Source organism: Piliocolobus tephrosceles, chromosome 3 (genome assembly GCF_002776525.5).
Source record: "Piliocolobus tephrosceles isolate RC106 chromosome 3, ASM277652v3, whole genome shotgun sequence".
Lineage (NCBI taxonomy): Eukaryota > Metazoa > Chordata > Mammalia > Primates > Cercopithecidae > Piliocolobus > Piliocolobus tephrosceles.
The window spans coordinates 66,477,755-66,491,062 of NC_045436.1; the positions used below are offsets into that span (position 1 = coordinate 66,477,755).

The window sequence follows — 13,308 nt, forward strand, 5'->3', positions numbered from 1 at the left end:
CTGGGGGGAGGATGCTAAGTGAAAATGCTATACAAGCCGCATGCTTTTTGCAAGTGATTGCAGTTCTCCTGTCCAGCCCACCACCACTGGACCACCCTGTAAGTAAGTTCCGCCAAATAAGCCCTAAGTTTCATTTATTGGCTCTGGGCATCTTCTTTGGCCTCTCAAACTTGGTATCACCCCTACTGAAGTTAACAGGGGTCCGGCATGACACTCAATTTTAAGGAAAATTGTGATTCTCCAGTTTACACGTCTCCCTGATTTCCACAGCACAGCACAATATATCAATAAATATTGTCATCATCAATACTGCCACCAATTGATCTGATTATATGTCCATGTATGTGTGTGTGTGTGTGTATACTTTGGATAAGTCTAGTAGGATATAGTCATCCCTTAGTATCGATGGAGTATTGGTTCCAGGACCCCTAAGATACCAAAATCTAAGGACTGCTTAAGCCAGTTAATGGCACAGTATTTGCATATAGACTATACACATCCTCCCATATAATTTAAATAATCTCTACGTTACTTTTACCTGATCCCATGTTAATGCTATGTAAATATTGTTTACCTCTAAACAACTTGGGGGTCAGGGACACCAATCCCTGCGCAGTCAAAAAACTATGCATAACTTCTGACTCCCCCAAAACCTAACTACTAATAGCCTACTGTTGACCTGAAGCCTTGCCAATAACATAAATAGCCGATTTACCATATTTTTTATGTTACATGTCTTATATACCATATTCTTACAACAAAGCTAAAGAAAAAGCTTTTTCAAATTGTTCCAAATCTCCAAAAAATTTTCCAACATATTTATTGAAAGATATTCATATATAAGTGGACCCATGCAGTTCAAGCCCTCATAGTTCAAGGGTCAACTTAGTTATGATACTGTATATTTTAAATTTTTAAATTTTTTTAGTGTTTTAAATTTTTTTGTTTCTGAATATTTTCAGACCACAGTTGGCTGAATCCTCAGATGCTGAGCCCAAGGATATGGAGGGCTGACTGTATACACTATAATGGTGGTTATCCTTTAGAGGTAGGATGGAGTGATTTTTATTTCTTTTTAATAGTTTTCTGAATCATCTAGGTTTCTCCAACAAAATTTTTTTCAAATAAAAATTACGCATTTTATAATTAGAAACAAAGCTACTTCCATTAAGAAATCAGTAAAAATATAAATTATTTGTATGTAAATAAACTGGAGATAAGTGCATCAATATAGACTCACCATAGCAAACCACACTCACCCGCTTCATTACACAAGATTTTCAAGTCTGCTCCAACGTATCCATGAGCACTATTTGCCAGCTGCAGCAGCTCAGCCTCAGTGAGCAAATGGGGTACCCTTTGAAGCAGTTTCTGGAGAATATCTAGCCGGTCCTGAGCATTGGGAACTCCAATCTCAATCTCTTTATCAAATCGCCCAGGTCTTCGGAGAGCAGCATCCAAGGCATGAGGGCGATTTGTGGCCCCAAGAACCAACACTTGTCCTTCACTTACTTCCTAACAAAATAAAATGAAAATAAATTTCTTATTTTTCTGAAAGTTAGAAAAAAAAAAAAGCGGGAGGCGCACACTGGCTGTACAGACAAGGTTGAATCATCTAACTGTCCAGGCTACTAAGTCCTATTTCTTACACTTTCATTACCTATCAATTACTTTTATTAGTAATAGATTTTTATTATACATTTATTACTTTTATTATACATTTTCAATGTTCAGCCTAAATGCTTCCTCCTGCAGAAAGTTTTCCAATACTTACCTCTCCATCTACCATGATATCTCTCTTACTTCTCGCATCTTAACTGTATCATTCTCATAAAAAATAACACATATATAATACTGTACCATATAATTGCTTTAATTGTTTTAAATAGTCCTTTTCCCCTACTTGGAAGTCAGGATTGTGACACATATAATACTCAAATAGAACAAGATTCTAAAAGAAAGTTATCTAAAAAGTCTTTGCTTATAGACTGTTTTTTTTAATATGGATACATTTTTAAATTCCTGAAAATAGAGACAACAATATAACCAATATCCAAGTATCAGCCACCCTTGAATATATAGGTATTTTTACTCTCTGAAAATGAAATTAGGAAAAACAAATAATAAAGACCTATGATCGTGACCAGCCACCTGTAGAAATTATCCAATATTCTATTCAGATGACCCAGAGACAAGCATAACTGGAATGCAATTTATGTTAAAAAAAATTTTTTTTAAAGCTCAAACCTAATCAATTATACTGAATGTGCCAACACACAATGTATGGACTACAGTGAATCTATGAATTATAAGTTTAGAAGTGCAAAAACAGACCCTTAAATATTTTCAGACTAAAACATCAGTATCACATGTTTCCATTCCTTGCCCAAAGGCAAGAACACTAAACCACAACAGGCTTATCCCAGTGGCAGAGAGAGACAGCAGATTGAAATAATTAAGATTCTCCAACACTAAGCCTTTCATCTGATTTCCTACTTACCAAGAACACTTGTAATTATAAGACAGCTCTCTATATTTGTCATCAAGGTGAAAATATGGTCATCCATAAACACAAACATCTGGTCTGCTTAATAATCACATCTCTGACTATAAATGGACAAACTAGCATACTATTTTATACATCATTCTCTTGTAAGTGTTATCATCATGGGTCAGTCTGTCCTCACAACTCTATCATCTCCAACATACTAATAACACTGAATTCTCCAACTTTATAACCTGAGAATCAAACCTGGGACATGACAATCACTCCTAGGTACTGTTCCAGGACTGAGAACCAGTTGGTCAGGCAGCCTCCACCAGGTGACAACCCTTCTCTTACAGACTTAAAATTTTTAACACGTTAGTATATAAGTGACTTGATGCCAAATCTTTATATTATTTTCACATGTTTACTTTCTGCCACTAGGCAGTAAAAACAAAAAGTTCTAAATGACCAGTTTTTAAATGTGCAAAAGAGACTTGATACTACATAATTTCTAAAATTTATTGTGGTTCTAACATATTATGGTTCTAAAAATTTTACTTATTCACAATCTAGCATAAAAAGTGTATTTTTTCTAATTAATGGATATCAGGAGTCTTAGAAAATTTTTGTTCATACCTATTGTTAGTCCTATGAATGTTCCTGCCATAATTAGCATATAGTTTTTATTAATAAAGGAATGTATCCCCTATCAGAGAATCTAGTAATATGAATAAGTTCTTTTTAAATGTTATACAAAACGCTTTCCATTATTCTCATTTTGTTTCATTTCCCTAGTACAAAGCCTTGAAAGAGTCCATTTGTACATGGGTAATAAGACTTATTCATGACATTTCTTAATAAAAACCCCTCAGGCCAGATGCAGTGGCTCACGCCTGCAATCCCAGCACTTTGGGAGGCCGAGGCGGGCAGATCACGAGGTCAGGAGTTCGAGACCAGCCTTGCCAACATGGTGAAACCTCATCTCTACTAAAAAGATTTAAAAAAAATTAGCCAGGTGTGATGGTGCATGCCTGTAGTCCCAGCTACTCAGGAGGCTGAGGCAGGAGAATCGCTTGAACTCGGAAGGCAGAGGTTGCAGTGAGCTGAGAGTGCACCACTGCACTCCAGTCCAAGACTCAATCTCAAAAAAAAAAAAAAATAAGAAATAATAAATAATAAAATAAAATCCCCTAAAATTTAACTGCTAAATCTTCCTTACTGATCTTTGCTTCAAGTTTTAAAGCTAATAGCATTTATCACAAAATAAATCCATCATGGTACAGTATTTTATATGCTAGAAAAAACCTGCCAGGTTATGATGTTGTCCTAGCAGTTACTAAGTAATCTACTAAAACAAATTATTTTACAGATCTTCCCAATACTATGGCCAATATTTTTCCTTTATCCTAAAATATCCAAAGACACTGGCGCATTCAATAGTTTTTGCCACTACACATGTATTAAAAATTAATCCTACACAGAATCAATACTAGTGCTATACTTACTGAACCAATGCCATCCATCAGTGTTAAGAGTGAAGCCACAACTCTTTTTTCCACTTCATTCTGGGCCCCCTCTCTTTTCGGACAAAGTGCATCCAGCTCATCAATAAAAATAATTGACGGGTGTCTAAAAACAAACAAGTAAAATGAAATCTCTCATCTATATTTGAAGTTTTACTTAGTTTTAATTTTTTAATTGAAATGCAACATATCAAATTTAGAATTTACTTAATATTATAAAGATATTATAATGTTAAGCTAAAAAACCTTAGATTCATTCTAGCCCAAAATACTAACTCACTAACTTCATACTATTCTATCTGCCTTCCATTAAAAGGCTGGGTAATTGAGTAGAGTATGCTGCTTAAAAGATGAGAGTCTCTTAAGAACTCTTCCAGTAATGCCCAGAACTCTCCCCAGTAATGCCCATTAAGTTGTTATGACTGGGTCAAATTCAGAAGCTGAGGCTAGAGATGCTATCCCTTGGAGTAGGTTTGAAACCAAAGGACATAAACTAGAAATGCCCTGTTATTTTTAAACCATTAAAAAAAAAACTTGCAAGATGATCAATTCTCCCATAAACAGATGTGAATTCTCTCACAGAAGGAAATCTCAACTGCCATGAACACAGCAACAACAAAAGCATACTAAACAATCAGGTGTACCATTAGTTTTAAAATTTTCAGTACAGTACTAGGACTACAAACAGCTTATTTCATCTACTATCATTGGGGGAAAAAATAAACTTCAAAAATGGTGAGTTTTTTGATTCAAGAGCAGTAATGACGATATTAAACACCAAGACAGCCAGCATTTTGGGAGGCTGAGGCAGGAGAATGGCTTGAGCCCAGGAGTTCAAGACCAGCCTGACCAACACAGCAAGATTCTGTTGCTAGAAAAAAAAATACAAAAATTAGTTGGGCATGGTGGTGCTCACCTAAAGTTCCAGCTATTTGGGAGGCTACAGGGGGAGGACCACTTGAGTTCAGGAATTTAGGTTTCATTGTTACACTGTAATGAGTATTAGGATATTGGTCTATAACTTAGTCAAACGTAACATCACTCGTAATATAGCTATGTCTCTACCACTGTTTTGCTTTTGTTTGTTTGTTTGTTTCTGAGACAGGGTCTGTGTTGCCCAGGCTGGAGTGCAGCAGTGAAATCATGGCTCACTACAGCCTTGATCGCCCAGGTTCAGTGATCCTCCTGCCTCAGCTTCCTCAGTAGGTGGGACTACAGGCATGTGCTACCATGCCCAGCTAATTATTTTTATTTATTTACTTATTTTTTCTGAGACAAAGTTTCGCTCTTGTCCCCCAGGTTGAAGTGTGATGGCACAATCTCAGCTCACTGCAACCTCTACGTCCCAAGTCCAAGAGATTCTCCTGCCTCAGCCTCCCGAGTAGCTGGGATTACAAGCACTTGCCACCATACCCGGCTAATTTTTGTATTTTTAGTAGAGACAGCGTTTCACCCTGTTGGCCAGGCTGGTCTCTAACTCCTGACCTCAAGTAATCTGCCTGCCTTGGCCTCCCAAAGTGCTGGGATTATAGGTGTGAGCCACTGTGCCCAGCCAATTTCAGACAGGGTCCCACTATGTTGCCCAGGCTGGTCTCAAACTCCTGGGCTCAAGTAATCCTCCTGCCTTGGCCTCCCAAAGTGATGGTATTACAGGCATGAGCCACCACATCCAGCCAGAGTCATTATTTAATGGGTAAAAGATTTGTCCCTTTGAAGCAAAGTATAACATAACGAAGTTCTAATATAAACAGCTACAATAATACAGTCTACTAGAAAAACTAAACATATTAGATACACCTAAGCACCCAAAGAAAGTCATGGATTTCTATGCTCAAACAAGGTCACATGACTTATCAAGCACTATGTCTTAATTCTTCTACTTTAATTTAATAACATTTATCAAACTTTTAAAGATTAGATAGAAATAGAATTTCATTAGATCTATAATCTATTTCTACTACTATCACTATTATTTTTGTACTACCGTTTATGCTTTGTATAAGGTGCTAGTATCTCACTTTGACTAATACAGCCTTGATTATTAATTCCAAAACATTTAAAAATAAAAAGTACCGTAGAGTGGCTTCAGCAAATATCTGACGTAACTTTGCTTCAGTCTCACCATAGAATCTATAACAAATAAAATGTATTTAAAGACCATTTCTTATTGTTTTTAAAGCTTTGTCTATAAAAGCTAATCTGAATTTTCAATATTTCTATAATACTTAAAATTAGTTTCAAAAATTATTTTCCAAACAATTATTAAGAAGCAAAATATTTCAATGTACAAAATATCAGACAGAATACCACACAATCATTTCTAAAAACCACATTTTAGAAGTATATTAAGTTTACTCTATTAAAACATGTACTTACTTGCTTATAATTTCAGGACCATTAATTACAGAAACATAGGCTCCAACTTCATTAGCAACAGCCCTGGCAATCATTGTTTTTCCAGTACCTGGAGGACCATAAAGTAACACTCCTCTAGGGGCAGGAATTCCTGGAAGAAAAAGTAGAAAACACTAGATTCACCATCACCAGGTTTCTTACAAATGTAAGAAGTTCAAACATGAGTTATAAAATTTAACTTTACCTTGCATCACAAGGAGTCAAGAGTTTTTTCTCCCCCTCCAGAAAGATGTACTAACTAGTCCAAACACTGATCCCCAGCAATGACTTTCTCTCTCTGTAGACCACAGAGCAGAGGAAGTATGTTGGTAAAAAAAAAAAAAAAAAAAAAAGCCGGGCACACGGTGGCTCACGCCTGTAATCCCAGCACTTTGGGAGACCAAGGCGGGTGGATCACGAGGTCAGGAGATCAAGACCATCCTGGCGAACACGATGAAACCCCATCTCTACTAAAAAATACAAAAAAATTAGCCGGGCGTGGTGGCGGGCGCCTGTAGTCCCAGCTTCTCAGGAGGCTGAGGCAGGAGAATGGCGTGAATCCGGGAGGCGACGGAGCTTACAGTGAGCTTGCAGTGAGCGGAGATCGTGCCACTGCACTCCAGCCTGGGAGACAGAGCGAGATTCCGTCTCAAAAAAAAAAAAAAAACTTCACACCAACATTGTTGCAATGCCCCATTCCACACAATACAGTTCAATTATCAAAAAACATAGTGCAGCCACCAATCCCAGTTTTTTTCCAACTAACCACCTTGAAGAGTACATATGTTTGCTAGTATAAACGGTACATAAGTACTAGCAAAATGCCAATCTAAGGGTTCATTTTACACATACATATATATACATACATGTATGTATATATAAGATTCATGAGAAAGGAAAAAGCAGAGAGATCAGACACAGCAAATACATGCAAAGGATCTTGGCAATAACAAGGCAGCGGAAGCCCTGAGCTTCCTGAGTCAAGCCATTCCCTTAATTACCTGCTTCACTGCAAAAAGATGGGTACACAGTTACATTTCCTAACGAAGTTTTATCTAACGTATTTGAATGGTTTATTTCTTCAGTCATTACAGATGACCCAGCATAACAAGATACTTATTCTAGATCCAATACAGGTAATTGTGGAAATACGCTCGTAGAAGAGACAAGGCTGTCACTAATTCACATTACAACCTAAAAATACCAAGGCATAGAAAATGGCCCATTTAACTGGCATCTCCCAAAGCAACTGACATCTTCTACCACACCCACTACTCAGAAAATAAAAACAGGAAAAGAGGATGAGCAATCACTAGATAAGTGTCAACTATCTTTTAATTTGAATTTAACATTTTTGGGTGCAATAAACTGAAGATAATCATACCATAACTCCTGAAAAGCTCAGGCTGTTTGAGGGGCAATTCAATTATCTCTCTAATTGCTTTCAGCTGGCTACTTAAGCCTCCTATCATGTCATAAGTTACTTTGAATTGGTTGTCTTGCTCTTTTGAATTTTTATCAATCTCTGTAAAATTGACTCTTGTTGTCGAAGAAATAAAATAAAAAGTATCAGTATTGCACTTTGCTCCTATGCTGAACTTTAGCAGTCTCTCTTCTTCGGCAAGTTGCTCATTTCCTTTTCTGGCAGATTCAAAACTACATTTAAGACCTGCGACTTCCTCTAGCATAAGTCCACTGCCATCTCCAGGGCTCTGTGTAACATCCAACAAAACATCACTGGCTTTATTTGTAATTCTGTCATCAACTGGTATACAAGGAGTACTTCCTGATGTTGGGATCCGGGTATCCTCCAGATCTAACTGGCTTAGCTGTAAGGATAACTCCAGGCTACTGGTTTCCATGCTGGACTGTTCAAAGGCCATTCTTTGGGCATCACTGTCAGAGTCACTCTGAGGTCCTCCCAATGTCATGCCATCTGCCCCTTTCACTCGCACCACTTGCAGCTTGTACGGTCGTCCATAGAATGTACAATACAGAAAGTTGCCTGGTAAAACAATCTTGCCATCTAGAAAATAATTTATTAAATATACATGTTAGCATAATTTTTGTTACCAGTTTAATGTTTAAATAGCAATATATTTCATCTACTATCTGACTGAAAAGACTAAATCAAAGGCAGAGTATTAATAAAATAATTGCCATAAAATATTAAGGACCTAATATTCCCCTATAATATAGCATCATCTGGAGATAGAAGGAAAAGATGATTCTCTGAAATCCTCCACACACAGTAGATCTCAGATTCTAGCAACCACATCAACAAATAGCCAGGCATTCATATTCAATAATAAACTAAATGAAAATGGCACACCCAAACCAACACTCCCAAGATAGCATCTCTCACTGGAAAGGGCAAGAACAGTCTCAATTCTACCACTGACTCTTTCCACAGACAAGTCATATATTTTTTCCACCGCTCAACTGCCGATTAACCAGGAAAAGTAACACATCCCTATCTTAAAAATATATTCATTCATTGAGGGGAATATTCTCAAAGCTATTTTGAAGAAAACTACTGTGCACTTATAAGCCCTCAAGGACACTTTATTTGCTGATGTCTTGCAGCTTAAAACTTAAGAAAACAATTTAAAATATTTGTCTCACCTAGTTTTCTCAGAATACAACCAGTCAGTTCTTCTTCATTAATTTCCATATCTTTGTCACTGTTAAAAGGATGAGAAGAGGACAGAAATCAGCATTAGGTACATCAGAAACTAAACTGGTATAAAATTACATGTATATAATATAGACTTAATCAAAGAATAATCCACCTGCAACCTTAAATAATGTATACAATTTTGAAATGATGGACATTTTTCAGAAATATATAGCCATGAAAATATCATTTGGAATCTGTTGCCTTAGTGGCATAAATCAATGTTCTTCAAAACACAAGGGTAATGAAATCATTTCACTCAGCCCCATTCAGCACTTTGTTAATAGAATAAGAAATGCAGGGGTACACTGAATATAGCAAGGGTAAATACTGCTTTGTAAAATATTAGCTTCTAACACATACATACACATATGCATGTATATGAGCACTATATCTATGGATGTGTATATACAAGGAATCTGATGAAAAAATCCATTTTTTATTAAGAGTCATAGTCAAAAACATTTTTAAAATGCTGACCTAAACTAATAATTCCCTTTATAAAGTTGCCTAGCTTGGAGAAAAGGCTCTTATTAATAACTTACTTCATTCTCTTAGTATAACTTACAAATCATTTCTTCAAGAAAATTAGTCCTATACAGTATGTTACTTGAAGAGGCAGAAGTAGGAAAAAGGGGAGTAATGGTTACAATGAAGGTTTTTTCTGGAGACAGGACATGACCGAGGAGAAATGAGATCCCCTCCTTCCTAATGATAACTGTGTCTCCCCGGAGCGCTGCTTAAGTGCAGGAAGTGAACACATCTAAATATCATACATTTATAAAGAAATCTGCTCTTCGAGAGTTCTCAGAACAAGAGCATTTTTCCTCTTCCTCTATGCATAAGCAGCCCATATCAGGAGGGGAGACAAATAGCTGTCTAGTTCTGTCAGTGACCAGTGGAGCGGGGACAGTCTAGCTCAAAGGGAAGTGTAAGTGACTGGAAGCTGAGCATGGTGGCTCATGCCTGTAATCCCAGCACTTTGGAAGGCTGAGGTGGGTGGACCGTCTGAGCTCAGGAGTTCAAAACCAGCCTGGGCAACATGGCAAAAACTTACCTCTACAAAAAATACAAAAGAAAATTAGCCAGACTTGGTGGCATGTGCCTGTGTGCCCATCTGGTCAAAATAACTTTGTTTTCCAGTTTTGTTTTTTTTTTTGGAGATAAGGTCTCACTCTTGTCACCCAGGCTGGAGTGTGGTGGTGTGATCTCAGCTCACTGCAACCTCCACCTCACAGGTTCAAGTGATTCTCCCACCTTAGCCTCCAGAATAGCTGGGAACACAGGTGCTCACCACCACGGCCAGCTAATTTTTACATATATATACATTTTGTGGAGACAGTGTTTCACCATGTTGCCCAGGCTGGTCTCGAACTTCTAAGTTCAGGTGATCCACCCACCTCAGCCTTCCAAAGTGCTGGGATTACAGGCGTGAGCCACTGTGCCTGGCTTCCAATCACTTTTATCAGTAATAATACAATATAGTCAATCCTCAATACCTGTGGACGCTGTATTTGCAAATTTACCAACTCTCAAAAATGTATGTGTACCCCAAAATCAATACTCACAAAACATTTGTGGTAATTAGTGACACGGAAGAGCAGCAAAAAATTTGGGTTACCCAACACCCATGTTACCATATAGAATAAGGTGACTCTCCACCCTGTTTCAGCTCTCATTCAGAGATGACCAGAGAATGGAAGTGATAGGGGACACAGCAGCGTAGTCAAGAAGTTCCAGGCCTGGGGCCAGTTGGAGGGAGTTTGAATCTCAACACTAGTACCTGTAGCGGGGCAGCCTCAGGCAAGTCCCTTAACACTTCTAAATCTCCTCTTCTCTTTTGTAAAATAAAGAAAAGAATATCCACCAGAATGAATTATTTTGGAGTTTTAAGATTATAATCTATGTAAAATGTGTGTGTATGTATGTATTATATTATATATACACTACATATATTATGTGTGTGTGCGTTGCATGTATGTATATATACATATACATACCTATTTCCCTCTAGAAGAAATGTCTCAGTATTTGCTAACAGTGGTCAAGGCAACTTTGATAGAACATAACTAACCATAAATAATGAGAATCAACTATATATTCATAGAAAAGAAAGAGCAAGAAATAGAATGGGAAATTTCATGAATCAAATATATGTATAAACTAATGAGAAAATTGCATGTATCTCCTTAAATGCATACATTTACTTTTGTTTATGGAACTCTAAACCAAGTTATACTTAAATTGCTTTTGTTAAACTCTGAATAGAAGATATTTATAAACACATGTAAGAACAGTAAAAATATCAAACCAATTTTGCTTTTAAAAAAAAACAGTTGCACATAAAACAATTTCCACTAGAAGGAGCTCTAACATTACTATTAATTATAAAATCTTTCAGTTGCAACTGAAGGATTTAAGCAGACTAAAATGACTGATTTTCCCAATTGGAAATTAACTTTCTTGTCTATACTCTGCTGCCATATTTAAAACATAAGATTTTTTAAAACAAAATTTTCAAACCTGAGTTTTCATTTAAAACATATACAGTCCTCTATAATAAGCAATCATTACTCACCTAAGACTGCTGTGCACTCAAGAGGTCTGACTAGTTTGCAGGTCATCATAAATGCTAATTCCAGTCAACGAATTACTGCTACCTGTAGCACTGTTTTAAGACATAGTCTGAGCAATAATCCAGTTTAATCAGAACAGTACTATTAACTACCTCATAAAATATTAGGCAAGTTACTTCTCATTAAGCTATTTCACCTGTTTAAAAAGGGAAGGGTAAATGTGTGTGTGTGTGTGTATACATACATGCAATATACACAAAGCTTCTGTATACAGCTGGTAGTCAACACATTGTCTCCTGTCCCTTCTGCCTTTTATTATTCATTAAACTGTTACTATAAGCTCTGAAAACATTTTCCTGTTATAAAGGAAAAAATATGCCAAAACTCAAGTCTAAAATCTACAATAGTAGCAAAAGAGAAGAAAACATATTAAAATCAAGCTGATAACTAGAAAATGGTTTGTAGTTCTTACATATAATGTAAACACATCCCCCAAACTATTACTAAGGCGACATTAAAGTATAAAAAGATGCTTTTTGTAAATGACTTTTGATAAGACTTGTATATGCAAACCGAGTCGAAATCCTATTAGATATAGAATATCCAGGACGATGGATGATATACCTTAACTATCTTGATAGGAAGATTCAAACAATTAGCCCGTGGTGAGGGATTATTTTAAAATCTGATAGTAACGACCGTTTGTTTTACTAAATTGAATAATCAACAAGTTAAAATATACAGTCAAGTTCTTTTCTTGCATAGTCTTAATTAAAACTTGTTTCTGTTTGACTCACAGTAATCTACTCTTTTCTTTACAACTGTAAGAAGCCCTGATTACACTGCAAGTCAAGGTGAAAAACACTGCTAAATATTCATCAATGAAAATTACTCTCACCTAAAATATCAGGGCATGCTCTAATCATGGAAAATAAAAGTCCTTAGTCTATAAATTACATAGCACTCACTTAGCTTGGGTTGTCTAATACAACACAAGTGACCACTAGCCACTCAGCACACGTAGCTATCAAATACTTAAAATGGGGCTACTCTCAACTGTGATGTGCTATAAGTGTAACACACACACTGGATTTTGAAGACTTAGTTTGAAAAAAAGGATGTAAAATATCTTATCGGTAACTTTTTTTTTTTTGAGACACAGTCTCACTCTGTCACGCAGGCTAGAGTGCAGTGGTACAATCCCAGCTCACTGCAACCTCCACCTCCCAGACTCAAGCAATCCTCCTGTCTCCATCTCCCAAATAGCTGGGACTACAGGTACACATCACCATGCCTAGAAATTTTATTTTTTGTATTTTTTGTAGGGACAGGGCTTCGCCATATTGCTCAGGTTAGTCTTGAACTCCTGAGCTCAAGTGATCCACCCTCTTCGGCCTCCCAAAGTGCTGGGATTACAGGCATAAGCCACCGTGCCCAGCCCTTATTGGTAATTTTTTATAATTACATGTTAAAATACATTTTTACATATATTGGTTAAATAAAACGTACTATTATAATTCATTGTACCTGTTTCTCTCTACTTTTTAAAATGTTACAAGAAAATGCAAAATTACTTATGTGGTTTACATTTGTGACTCTTATATTTCTACTGGGCAGCTTTGATCCAGATAGTCACCAAAGAAAAGAGCC

General features: G+C 36.6%; 1 protein-coding gene across 5 annotated transcripts in view; it reads right to left on the reverse strand.

Annotated features, from left to right (window-relative positions):
• SPATA5 (spermatogenesis associated 5) overlaps nt 1-13,308 on the reverse strand; it is a 363,998-nt gene that overhangs the window by 344,648 nt on the left and 6,042 nt on the right. For 4 of the 5 annotated variants that reach the window (XM_023217553.2, XM_023217552.2, XM_023217555.1 and 1 more), the window contains exons 4-9: nt 9,031-9,089; nt 7,790-8,431; nt 6,388-6,517; nt 6,085-6,141; nt 3,994-4,117; nt 1,260-1,515 (exon numbers count right to left, since the gene is read on the reverse strand). In XM_023217553.2, coding sequence (XP_023073321.1) covers nt 1,260-1,515; nt 3,994-4,117; nt 6,085-6,141; nt 6,388-6,517; nt 7,790-8,431; nt 9,031-9,089 — 1,268 coding nt within the window. Of the gene's footprint in view, nt 1-1,259; nt 1,516-3,993; nt 4,118-6,084; nt 6,142-6,387; nt 6,518-7,789; nt 8,432-9,030; nt 9,090-11,660; nt 11,751-13,308 lie in introns of all 5 variants that reach the window. The other variant, XM_023217556.2, reaches the window with a different exon arrangement.